The 13,766-nt window shown below is 41.7% G+C and overlaps 1 protein-coding gene across 1 annotated transcript in view; it reads right to left on the reverse strand.

The window, feature by feature from the left end:
- chfr (checkpoint with forkhead and ring finger domains, E3 ubiquitin protein ligase) overlaps nt 1-13,441 on the reverse strand; it is a 29,501-nt gene extending 16,060 nt beyond the window's left edge. Inside the window, exons 1-8 of the mRNA XM_080766471.1 lie at nt 13,345-13,441; nt 12,466-12,581; nt 8,886-8,985; nt 8,355-8,464; nt 7,665-7,724; nt 6,921-7,148; nt 5,935-6,018; nt 1,180-1,354 (exon numbers count right to left, since the gene is read on the reverse strand). Coding sequence (XP_080622597.1) covers nt 1,180-1,354; nt 5,935-6,018; nt 6,921-7,148; nt 7,665-7,724; nt 8,355-8,464; nt 8,886-8,985; nt 12,466-12,577 — 869 coding nt within the window. The 5' untranslated portion in view covers nt 12,578-12,581; nt 13,345-13,441. The remainder of the gene's footprint in view (nt 1-1,179; nt 1,355-5,934; nt 6,019-6,920; nt 7,149-7,664; nt 7,725-8,354; nt 8,465-8,885; nt 8,986-12,465; nt 12,582-13,344) is intronic.
- Nucleotides 13,442-13,766: the final 325 nt, after the last annotated feature.

Genomic DNA, 13,766 nt, shown 5'->3' on the forward strand with positions numbered 1-13,766 from the left:
AGCTGTCTGTGTGTCGTGTGTTAACAGAGGGACATTGTCTTAACTGCTGAGATGTTGTCATAAGCATCTAAACACATCTAAATCACTCCTAAAATGTATAAAACTAATAATACATGTGAAACGTTGCCCGTTAGTGCTATATTGCATCATAGCCATGGAAGAGTGTTGCGTTGCTGCTTGTTCTTTTTTTTCTCCTCCACCTGCAAAGAGCCAAAATCACTCGTCTTTTCTTTAAATCATAACTCGCTAATTTTTTGCTCATTTAAAAAAATTCAAAATACTATATAAACTACGAAATTCGGGCTTTCATTTGGTATATAGATCGTTTGTGCAGGCCGTCTCTACGAAACGATATCAAGTGAAAAGGAAATGTCGGGAAATCGTTTTGTGTAAAAGATTGTCGTCAAAATATGGCCGTTAGTACTGTTAATTCAACATCCGGTGAGGGGAGGATACGGATCGTGTATGTATTGTGTATGGAAATCAGCGCATACAGTGGGTGGGCTTTAGACCTGATGTAAGCCTTGCACACTAAATAGAAACCAGGCATGTGAACGGATCTGTTTATTAAGAATAGCAAATCTACAAGCGCACAACGCATCATAGCCTGATGCGTCGGTTTTATTTATTTAAAATACTGGGTCAATTGTCTGACTTTGATTGCTTAAAGTAGACCTGCATAAAATGGTGTAGCCTACTGCAGCTATTTACAACCAGGTAGTGTACAAGTGAAATTGAACACTTAAATTAGTATTTAATACTTGAATACTTATACTTAGTATTTAATACTTAGTACTTTCAAAAGGGTTTATTGGGGCACCTTACAAATTGCATTGTTTGTTCTACTGGCTTAAACATGTCAGTGTTTCTAGTGTTGCACTGTTGACAGCTAAAACGTTCTAAGGTGGTCATTCTGGGTGGGTGTCCCTCCCATTGTCACACCCACTTCTATCCAGCTCTAAGGTGTTAAAAATGTTGTGAATATTGAAAGGGACTTTTCTCAGCTTTGGGTGAAAGGCCCCAATCATTTTAAAATGGTTATATCTCCTTCAATTATTGTCCAAATTCATTGAATGATACATTATATGAAAGCTTACATTCTGTACTTTAATAATCTGTAATATTTACTGTCTTACTGTCTTACATGTAGTATATATTTATGTGATTTTGCAGCCATACCTGACACAGTCGTACAGTAGATCCTGACAGATGATACATGTTAAAGACTCCTCCATCTTGTCTGTCTTGGTGTCTTCCACCGGAGCCTTGCCCAGCAGGTCCTGAAGGCTTCCCTTGGGTGGACCTACAGCTTCAGTGCTGGATGAGTGTGGGAGGCTCAAATCACAATCCTTGTCTGGAAAACAAAACAAAACTGAATTTAGTTCTGCTGGAAGAGCAGATATTAACGGAGAAGAAAGAAGTGACAAATTCTACCTTTTCCATTCCCCCCCAGCGCTGCCCCAAACCTGCTACCTTGCTCTCCCCCCAGTAATTTTCAGCTGTATTGTTTATTTGTAAAACATTACCATTTTCATAACTGTAGAGCAGGTCACATTTTGTAACGGTAGTATTGGCTTAAACGTTAGAGAAGCACATTTGTGACCGAAGACCGTCAAAAAGAATCTGGGTGGGGAAGTGAACTCTGTTGTTAAGCTGCGACGTATGCATCACCATCAGCCATCACCTTCCCGGGTCAAAGTCTGGGATTAATACCATTTTCGGGTTTTACCCTAGTTACTTGCGCAAGCAGCGCGCAAGTACTAGTTTCGCCCGGGACTCGTATGCACCGGCCCAGCCGTCCCGCCAATTTCTTTGATGCGTATGCACCGTCCCAGCAAATTGTGCCTGATACGGCAGTGGTGCCAGATTACATACATGTATACATAGGAGCATTACCTTTAATCCTCCCAAAACTAAAACATAGTCATTACGTCACCATCGAAAACCAATTACACTCTGGCATTGAGTCCTTTAATCCACATCTTTATTACGTCATCATTGAGAGCTAGTTATACAGATGTATGTAATCTGGCACCACTGTCGTGTCAGGCACAATTTGCTGGGACGGTGCATACGCATAAAGATTGTCGGGACGGCTGGGACGGTGCGTACGGCGCAAAGTAACCACAGTATACCGCTAATCAACATACAAATTACATATACCGGTACATACATAGTATATGTATAACTAGCTCTCAATGATGACGTAAAAAAGATGTGGATTAAAGGACCCAATGCCTGAGTGTAATTGGTTTTCGATGGTGACGTAATGACGATATGTTTTAGTGTTGGGATGATTAAAGGTAATCCTCCCATGTATACATGTATGTAATCTGGCACCACTGCCGTATCAGGCACAAGTAGTCATTACTGAGATTTGACAGTTTGTAGCGGTCGAAAGTACTTGCAACAAGCAAGTATGCACTCGACAGAGTGCAGTTCTAGTTACTTGCGCAAGCAGAGCGCGCAAGTAATATTTTCGCCCGGTCCGAATGCACTGTCCCAGCCAACGCACCACTTTTGATGCGTATGCAAATAAAACAGCAAATTGTGCCTGATTTTCTGGGACCAGATTACATTTATGACCATATGTCTTACGTCATCATTGAGAGCTAGTCATACATATACATATCTATTTTAACAATTGTAAAGTTGGTCACGTGGCCAAAAGATGTGCGCCCCAGCCAATGAAAAGATGTGGCCACTAGCCAATGAAAACATGTGCATGTGGCCACTAGCCAATGAAAACATGTGGCCACTAGCCTTAGCCAATCAGAGCCAACATGTGCATGCTCACCCGTCACTAGCTCTCAGCCCCTCCCCTTGCGAGCCTGCAATTTGATCCCCCTCTCTCCGAGTCCCGCACCCGCAGGAGAAGACAAAGAATTGGAGCCTCACCAGTTCGCTTATTCCTTCTAAATCTCTGTATATAAACTATAGCTCTCTCAGCGATCGTCTTAGTTACATCAACATTGTTGTTTGACAATAGTTGTTTTTTGCCTAAGTAAAACAATTAGACTGTTCGCAACTTCGCATTGGCTTTTCATTGCATGCACACACACACGCACGCCTATAAGCCACCCCCCCACACACACACACACACACACGTGTCCCACACACACACACAATCTGATCTCCCTCTCCACCCAGGGCTCTTTCCACCACCACACACACACACGGATTTACCCCCACACACACACACACACACACACACACACACGTGTCCCACACACACGCACACAAACAGCGGAGCGCCGACCAAACGTGCCAGCAGACTCGCTGATTTAATGTTACAGTAAGGATTTTATGGGGAACAGACTCAGTGACTGTATTCGCGGACAGTGGACTACCACGCATACTACCGCGGACCCCCTCCGCCCCGCGCCGACGATCACACACGGCCACACAGCAACAGTTCACCAACATGCGATCCAGACGATACATATAGGCAGCGGCTACATCATTTGTTTTTTATTCCAATTCATTTTGACGTGCGGAGTCTCTCTCTCTCGGCACGCAACACACACAGGAATTGGGCTAATATAGGAATAAATATCGGGGTCTCACTGCACAGAGCCTCTGGGTCTGCAGCGGCCAGGAGGCGGTGTGTGTGTGTGTGTGTGTGTGTGTGTGTGTAGCGAACCGAAACAGGTAATCACACAGCATGTTGCATGCTTCTCAATGTTGCGTGCTTAATCATTTGATTTATCCATACATCGCCCTGTGTGTGTGTGTGTGTGTGTGTGTGTGTGTGTGTGTGTGTGTGTGTGTGTGTCGCGAAACGGAAACAGGTAATCACACAGCATGTTGCATGCTTCCATGCACATTATTAGTCGCCTATATTTACTACAGTAGACTACGCCTACACGCTGGGCCCAGTGTGTGTGTGTGTGTGTGTGCCCCTCCTCCCTCCCCCATGGCGCTGGTGCTGTGGAATGTCCATCTAAAAAGGAACAGTACTCTTTGAACCTCACGACGGCCATTTACACAAAGCACGCCAATTGTTGCAGCCTACACAGATCTATTCAGGCCCATTCAATTACTCTATCACTACATTAGAATCACTCAGCAACTCCATAACGACTAATCAATTAATTGGAGCAGCCTTACCACAGAAACACAGATTACATGGACATTCAGAAATTCTACACAACAGACATTTGATGCATGGGGATGCCATTGTTCCACCTTCAGCTTTGCCAATGTCAATGTATGCTTATTGCTTTCTCATTCCTATACAGCCCATTGCATAAATATAATCTATACCAGGGGTGCCCACACCACACCAGCTCAACATACCCACCAAATAAAACTATCATCCCATTGCTGAAAATAGTTACAAAATGTAATTGAGGGGCCTTTCATAGGCTACATGGAATGGGAAATAGAGGGGGAAAAATGGAAATGGTAGGGTTTTATTTTTGTTGGTATTTGACTTTGCTACTGATGATTGTAAGCAACAACAAGTATTGCATTGTGTGTTTGAGCTGACAGGCCCTTTTTGATGCCAATCAATCAAGTCATCTCAGGTCATCTAAAGCGGCAGATGCAAAAATAACTAATAACCCATCCGTTACTACATGTGGAGTCAACTCCCGCAATTACCTTCTTCCCATAGTGCGCTGCAATGCGCAAATTATATGTAATTTGTAAAATAAAATAGCAAATTGTGCCTGATTTGCTGGGACCAGAGTACATGGTGTGTATATGTATAACTAGCTCTCAATGATGACGTAAGAAATATGGTCATGTATGTAACCTGGTCCCAGCAAATCAGGCACAATTTGCTGTTTTATTTGCACTAGCCCTTACCCGTTGTGAGATATTTGCCCCCCATGAATCATTAATCGAAAAAAGGGCTCCGTTAAGACCTCCATATTCATATGGTCAATGCCTGTGTGAAAAGTGGGAGTGATTGGTGCAGGCAATGATGAGATAACGCACTGTTCTGACATTCAGACAGACACACACACACACACACACAGACAGAGGCTGAATTATAGTATGATGATGATGATACGCATCAAAAGTGGCGGGTTGGCTGGGACGGTTTTTGGCGCAAAGTAACCACAGTATACCGCTAATCAACTTACATATATATAGTATCTGTATGACTAGCTCTCAATGATGACGTAAGAAATATGGTCATGTATGTAATCTGGTCCCAGCAAATCAGGCACAAGTTGCTAACCACATTATACCGCTAACTAGCTCTCAATGATGACGTAAGAAATATGTGGATTAAAGGACCCAATGCCAGAGTGTAATTGGTTTTCGATGGTGACGTAATGATATGTTTTAGTGTTGGGAGGATTAAAGGTAATGCTCCTGTGTATACATGTATGTAATCTGGCACCACTGCCGTATCAGGCACAATTTTCTGGGACGGGCATACGCATAAAAAGTGGCGGGTTGGCTGGGACGGACAAATTACATATACATATACATAGTATATGTATATGTAATTGGTTGACAGTTTGTAGCGGTCGAAAGTACTTGCGCACTAGTTGGCCATTTATGGCCTACTAGTGTGCAACAAGCAAGTATGCACTCGACAGAGTGCAGTTCTAGTTTCAAATGTGTTTAGTTTGGTATAATAATTTCGTAAGGTATAATAATGGTCTGGTATATCCATCTTCTATTCTAACTCGTAGCACGACTAGCGAGACAAAACCAATTGAGTACCACAGACGAAAAACTGTCTAAGTCCAAATTTCTTTCTGACCCCTCCACGAAAAGGCCTCGTTGTCCTGAACCCTTATCTATCATTAATACATTATGGATCAATAGTGTGGACTTAGACTGTTTTTCGTCTGTGGCATTCAATGATGTCACATTTGTGGGTAACGAAAACAATGTGATGCCAACCGGATCTTTGCAGACTTACATTTATTTTACAACATACCGATTAATCTTCAGACGTAATAAACTGACCATAGTTTGTTTTCCTCCTCTTCCTCTCTGGCTCCTGGATATTAGTGTATTTCTCTTGTGCAGGGACAGGTTCGTTAGCTTGACCTGGAAAGACAAGTTGAATAGTCAAAATTAAAAAGTGAATTTAAAGCAGTGAACTGAAGCTTTAATCCACACTGACTTTAACTAAGTGAACACTGAACAGATACGATTCAAGGTCTTCATCAATGATAATTGTATGATTATCTGTAGCAAGACCGTATGTTTAGAGGACCCCTCTAAAACCAGATGATGCTCTCAAGGGCCTCCTTTAAATAAAATTTCAATATATAATAAATATCTAACACTTAAAGGTGTAGTGAAATGAAACACTTTTAGAGCATATCCGTGGTCATCATATGGGCATAACAATGGATGCCAAAAATATATATACTCATGTGTGTTTTTATATCAAAAGTCCATAAAAATGTAATTACTTCCTTAAAACGAAAACGTGCTGCGTGATGACGTGTAGAGATACACATCAATAAAAGCAAATACAAATGAAGCTCCCCTATTTGATTCCCATTGCTGCACGTCCGTCCAAACACAGCTGCTATCGATTACAGAAATACCCCGTTTTTAATCTCATTCAAGATGACATCCAGACAGCGTGTTACTCGTTTTAAACGTAATGATCACGCTAAAATATGTATATAGGTTGTGTACAGTTTAGAACCCCCTGGCTTTGCTGCAGGTCTCTCTGTCACTTGTAAACAAACCACTGTGCATGTGCGTGCATGTGGTCGTGCATGAGACGGACCTACGTCCCCATAGCCTGGAGGGATGCAGCGCTCTGATTGGTTCAGAAACTAAGATCCTGCCGTCTGAGGCTGAAACAAAAAGCCATTTCACTACACCTTTAAGAGTTTGGTTTTTGCCAACTTAGATGCACATGCCGTAATGGTCCATTTGGTTACATTTATGCATACACTCTTTGGGTTGAATTAAAACTGATTGAGTGTTACCTGAGGCAAAGGAGACAGTATGTACAACAGGGCCAGCTACAGCAGGGCAACTCATGTGCAGATGGGCAGAGGACGAAGTGGAGGGCTGGGGTTCCTCCTGTGTCTGTTGCCTGGGGGGTCCTGCCAGAACTACCGTCTCCACCGAGAAAGACTGGTTTGGTACTGGAACAGTGTGTCTGTGAGATGCCCTCTCCTCCATCATGTCTGCAGCATTTGGTCCAACACCTGCTAAATACAGGTTAAAGTGTGTGCATTTGGTCTTTTGACTTCTAGTTCATTAGAATTTTGTCTTTCTCCCACCACTCGCCCATTCAGGACAGGAACCCCTTTAGGTGTTTTTAACCTTCTGGATGGGAACCCCTTTTGGGGTTCTTGTTGCTACAGTATATAGCAACATAACATTTTTGTACATTTTGAATAGATATTTATTAGATTTTTTAAATCTGCCTCAGTCCTAAATGGGTTATAGCTAATCTCTAACTTTCCAGTTCTAGCCCAGGTTTGAACTCAGGTCTCCTGTGCCAATAGAGCCTGCCTCCTTGTTCAGAGGAAACATTTAATTTTGACCAGAATGTAGTACCACTTGTCAACCACAAGTAGACCAAAAACAACCACCCATAGTGCATATTGTATTAACATACTCCACCATGCAGACTGGAAAAATAACATTGTAATATTACAAAAATAACTGTTGAATTATTGTTATACCCTAGATGTTGAGCAAAGTTTGAATAGGCTACTTACGTGCACTATCTTCTGAATCAGGTTGCTCCGGTTTAATGGAATGGTAAACATAGGCAATATCTACAAGTTAAGGAAAAAAATATATATTTTCATTGATTGTGAAGAGCTGTGTTTTCATGCAAGATGTAAAAACAAACATGGGTGTCCTTTACTGTGGCTGTTACCAGTGACCACAGGACAAAATATCATTGGACTGATACACGTTTAAAACCACACTCAAAACCCTCCTTTCAGATTCAATTTAAATCACTCTTCTTTTGGTTAAAATAGCATTCATATAAATATGAAAGCATTTAGTGTCTCCAATTGGGAACTGATAATCAATGAATTCTCAGAAATCTACAGAACAAATAAAAGAAAATCACCGTTTTTTAATACTACATCAAATACATTAAAAGCTGTGACTTTAGCGTTAATTTAGTATGAATTGAATATTGTATCATGAATACTATGTATATAATGAATAATATGTATGATACTGTAGTACTATCCGCTCATGCGTAGAGGCTATGGCACTATTGAGTTAATAACTCCAGGGATCTACAAGAGTGGGCACAGTCAGCATTGAATGAACAACTCTCCATTGCTTAAAAGGAGTTATCAGCATGGTTCGTTGAAAATGTTTTTTTGCCAATAGCAATTGGCTACAGGTCAATTGCAAAGGCCACTAAAAACACAAAATACACTCACTTTGTTCTGGCTCATTTTTCCTGTACACAAAGTAGATGACATCTCCATTCTGCAGCATGTGGGTCTGCTTCTTCACCAGCTTGGACATGTTGATGACAGTGCCATTGGTGCTAAAGAAAGACAAACAAACAGTCCCATATACCATAGAAGACTAACAGCATTTAAGAGAAAATGACAGAAATTCAATAACAATAGTTTGGAACTATTCCTGGAATAATAAAAAAAAAAAACCTTTTCAAATTGATTAAATGCAGCATGTGTAAACTCAATCACTAGCAAGCATGAAACCATTTTGTTCACCAAAACAAAGTGGGCCAATGCCAATAAACAAAGTAATTTGAAATAATTTCTATACTAAGGTGTGGTTTGCATACATCATATGTGAAGCACATCAAGTTTTCTTGCATTTGAATTATCTGAAATGTTTTGTACCATTAGATTGATTTTAATAACAGGCCTAAACCCGAGTATTGTACAGTACAAAAGTATGTACCACATGTGGAGTTAACTGTGGAACAGATTTCAACATACCTCATGTCCTCGAGCCACACCTGCCCTGAGTGCTCATCTTGTATAATTTTGCAGTGATCCCCTGAGACCAGTTTGTTAGCAGGAAAAGATAGATCACATCCTGGCAAAGATACAAAACATCCATCAGCACATACTGATAACATATCGTTTTTTTCTTCTTTTTTCCATAAATCCATGCTATTGAACACCAATGAATAATTTTGTGGAATGAAATGTACTAAAAGGCACTTCTGACAAAACCTCTTAACTCCATTGGACACTTAACATCTTAAACCCCAGGGGGGTACAGGAGGGAAAATCTAAAATATCGGAGATGGAACCTGAGACCTTGACCAGCCCCATTTTCCCGCTGAGAGCTGTTCATGAGGTGGACAGCCGCTGCCCCGCCGGTGGGGGATTGGGGCAAGCCGTCTGCTAAAGCAAACCAGCTAACTCCCACCTCTCCCCTCTCATGCAAGTAATTGACAATATATAAAGTCACAATACCAACTTTGATGAGGCAGTATTGCATGCATCGTTTTAAAAATACAAGGTTTTCTTTTTGCAGTTAGGTGGTTTCTCCCCGACAGCAGTACACAATAATGTTGTATTAGTGAATCTGACCATATAAAAAGCCATCTTCTTTTGGCTTTCGCCTGTTTTATGGAGGGACAGACAGTAGGCTGACAGGAAATGGGGAGAGAGAGATGGGGAGAAGACATGCAGTAAAGGCCGTCGAGATCGGGAGTCGAACCCGCGGCACACTGCCAGACTGGATTACCAGCCAAGGTGCCATTTCCCCCTAAAACCGGGAGGTATAGTTGCATTCTGTATTTAAGTCAGACATAATTTTGTAGTCCTACGTTACGTCCGGGTTCAAGTGGCACCAACTCCTGTCCGCTGCTCATTGTAAATAGCAATATCTAAACGCGTGAATCTTTTTACAATAACGTTATTTTTCAGAAAGGAAGCCATTGAGGGTTAAAATGGGTCTTTATATAATGCTGTTAACTCATGACAAAGAAAATATATGATGTGGAGACAATAAAGACTATTATTATCATTATTATTGAAGGTGGTAACAGTCCATTTGCTCAGTTCAATATTTCGGGGGCATATTTAGAATGTGTGCAGGGTTGGGTATGTTGAATCTAGTTTGCATTAATACGATCTCGACTCTAATGGAGGATTTAGTTGACACAATGAAATAAAATGGCGATAGTATTCAGTGTGGGGCAGACGGCCTGTCACCGCCAGATTAGGGAGACCAGTAGCTTTGTTGTTGCAAGGAAAGCGGTAAAATGAGACTTTCGTGGTTGTCTTAGTTTCAGATTTAGTCACAGTATAACTCTATGGGGACACAAAAGCGACACAAACAGTAGGACCCGGAATTATCTCTGCTTACGCTTACGCAGGCAGCAGTGGCCGAACGGTTTACGGAGCAGTCTTGATACCGGAAGGTCGCCAGTTCGAATCCCCGGACTGGCACGTTAAAATTACCACAGCTGAAGTGCCCTTGAGCAAGGCATTGAACCCCTACCATGAAATGTTCCATGAGCAGGGTGTGGCTGTAAATAAGCATCTCAAGCTTAGTCCACTTCCCTGGGTAAACAAATAACTTTGCTTTGCTTTACGTCACGACTAAAATACTGAATTACTACCTCGCGCTAATAAGTATGTATCTCTCTTTAGAAGCGTTAATATTCCAAACGATATGCTTGGTTAAGTCAGTCACGGCATTAAATGCACGTTATCAAGACGTTGGAATATGGCCAATTTGGCCAATGCAACGATCGGCTGGTGCCTCATGTGGCTCAAGGCCACCAGAGAAGGCACGCCTCCGTCATGGACCTCATGGTTGGTCACAAAAAGCAAGCGCTCCCTAACGTGTCAGTAGTTTCACTTCCGCGTTTCCTAGTAAGTGTGATTATCACATATTGGCTCTATTCCAAGGTCCTGATCACGCACATATTCTTGATTATAGCCTGATAACATTCGAAGCGGTTGAGAACATCAGCGTTCTGATCAAAAACATGGAGTGCCGTAGATTTAGAGATAATAGCAAGTTTTGTCTGCCCGTAAAAAAGGAAGCAAAACGTGTCCAGGAGCACCGAGCAAGGCGTTGCCTGGCAACGTTCGCTGTCAAAAAATGAATTTTAGCGATTGGGTTTTATATCATTAAAAAGGACCTAAAGACGTATCCAGATGTCCTGGGCCTCCTACAGGTGTAATTATAAAAGACATGTGGGGACGTCCTGGGCAAAATAAGTGTTAAGACATGTGATTGTGAATCCCTTGACTGTTGACACCTTCAAAACCACTCTCAAAGGGAACCTACGGACGGCTGCAATTCGAAACTGGCCCCCGTAAAATCTGAATCCCCCACCCACCCTCACTGTGTTTTCTTTCCCCTTTATGATGATGATTTCCTGTTTTTCCCCGCTATATGGAAGTGTATATTTGTTTTTAAATATATTTTTTATCCCACGATTTTGTAACCCATTTTTTCACCCCTGTGTCAATCATCTAATGTGATCCTGGGCTCTACACACCCTCCACCAACCTAGTCCCCATATATGGGGGACAAGGGGAGAGCAACGGATTTGAACTCATGCTTCCTTCATGCCCGAGTGTCCAAGTTGCTCCTTTAAACCTGACAGGGAGGAGTTTCCCTGGTTGGACGTAGCGCGTGGAAGGAACACGTTATTCCAACCAGTTCCTTTCCCCTCCATCAGGCGCCCCGGCTGGCCAGGGGGAGGCAGTTTAGTGACCAGGATTACTGCATGTTTTTTGTGAGGGTACCTACCCTATGGAACACGGGGAGAACATGAAAACTCCACACAGAAAGGTGCCACCGTGCCCCCGGAAGTGTATATTATGTATGTCTCTAAATATTATGATGAATTGAACAAGGTGGACCCTCTTGTAAACAAGTCTAGTGGTTTATTGGTCATCCACTCAGTTGTATTGAGTTGTGCTTGAAATGTACTGTAATTCTGCAAACTGTTAATACTTCAATCAATGAAATCACAATGTTAAGAATGTATATCGACAAAGCTCATCAATAGATTTTTCATTCATGTCATTTTCAGCTACCCAGACACAGCCTACTACTTAACTATGGCCAGTTACTTTATAGTGCAGTAGACCTCTGAAACTGAATTGAACTGAACAACAGAGTAGACAAAACCATAACCTTACCATTGGTAAAACTCCATACAGAAAAAAACTGCTTAATATTCGGCACACATGATCGCAATAGACTCCTTTGTTATCCTCAGAAGGGGGTGTCTAAATTTGGTGAATTAAGAAGGCTTTGTGTCTTGTCTTGAATGGGGTGGAGGGGGAGGGGGGTAAATGGTCCAGACACTGGCAGTGGCAGACTAGCTATGTCTGTGATGCAGTAGTAGTAGGATAGCGTTGTGCTGACTTTTATGAGCTTCTGAAAAACGGTTTGAAACTATAAATAATGTATAAAACATTCCAATGGAATTTTTCTGTAGTAGTGTTTGCATCAAATGTTGCCTCAAATGTTAAAATATCAATAAAATATGTCTTACACAAAAAAAGGGAAGACAAATATTCAAATAGATAAGATTACCTTTTCTTCGACCAACCGTGCATTCCCTGTTGATAAGCAACACCTGGCTCTTCTCACAGGAGTCTACTTTGACCAGCTTTCCCCACGGTCGCTCTCTTCCAAGACCTTCCATGTTTCTGAAAAAGTGACAACAAAACGTTGCAGTCATTGTTTACACACCTGATCTACTATGATTGAATCACCCATTCAATGAAGAGGAATTGCATACAAATGTCCTACAACCTGCCATAGAATGACTGATATTCCAAATTCCAATACATAGCCCATGCATGCATTCAATCATATTATGCAATATCATCCATTCTAGTGCTAACCTCAGCCACACGTCAAACAAATTAACCGAGTGTTCAAAATACAGTGACATGACTTAGTAACAACTAGTGATTATGTCTTACATTTATTTGCGCGACTGCATGTGTCCCATCGACCACTTTTTTGTTGAAAGCGCGTTATTTTCAAAAGGAGGGGAACTTCACATCTAACGTTATCAACATATCTTCTTTTATAACAATGAAACAACCATTTCCGAAGAAGCTAACGATAGCTGCATAGCTACAGCTGCCTAGATAGCGAGGTTAGCTAGTAACGTTAAATGTCAAGCTGAAAAACACGACATGTATTTCGTATATCAACCAACGTTATCAATCGCAGAAGCGAAATAACATACACTTATCACCACCACTTAGGTGATCAACACGCAACGCAGCCGCAAATAACAACAACTTTGTTTACTAATGTACTAAGGCTACTTAACGCTATCTTGAACAGTTCGGTGTTGGTACTACCACCAGTCAGCTGCTCACGTTAAAGATATACGATTGTTATGCCAATAGTAACATTTGCCACGATGTGTTGTTCATACCATACAATATGCTTTACCATCAACAGTGCAGATTGCTTTGTGCCAGAGCCAGACCGTGTTGGTTCCTCATTTTGCTCGGGTCCATCCGTGCAGTGCACTACTTCACTTCCTGACAAGCAACAGAGGCATTTATTTACCCACATCAGCTGACGGAGGAGGGGCAAGAATGAGGGTATGAATGAAGCATGGATGGGACAGTAATTCGGTTTATAAACATTTTTTATTTCTAGACCATACTGGGGTCACTGAGTGACACTCCTGTTCAAGTGGGTTGGACACAGGAGGAGAGAGTAGGCTAGTTATAATCCGCTTCAATTTATAATGTGCCAGTCTTGACTCTTAATCCATCATCAAACATTTTAACAACTTGTATGGAGATCCCAGGCACAGGTGTCTTAGCCTAACCTTTTTTCAAAACAAAATACTTTTTACAGGACCT

The sequence above is a fragment of the Protomyctophum bolini genome (assembly GCF_963924005.1).
Source record: "Protomyctophum bolini genome assembly, chromosome: 6".
Taxonomy (NCBI): domain Eukaryota; kingdom Metazoa; phylum Chordata; class Actinopteri; order Myctophiformes; family Myctophidae; genus Protomyctophum; species Protomyctophum bolini.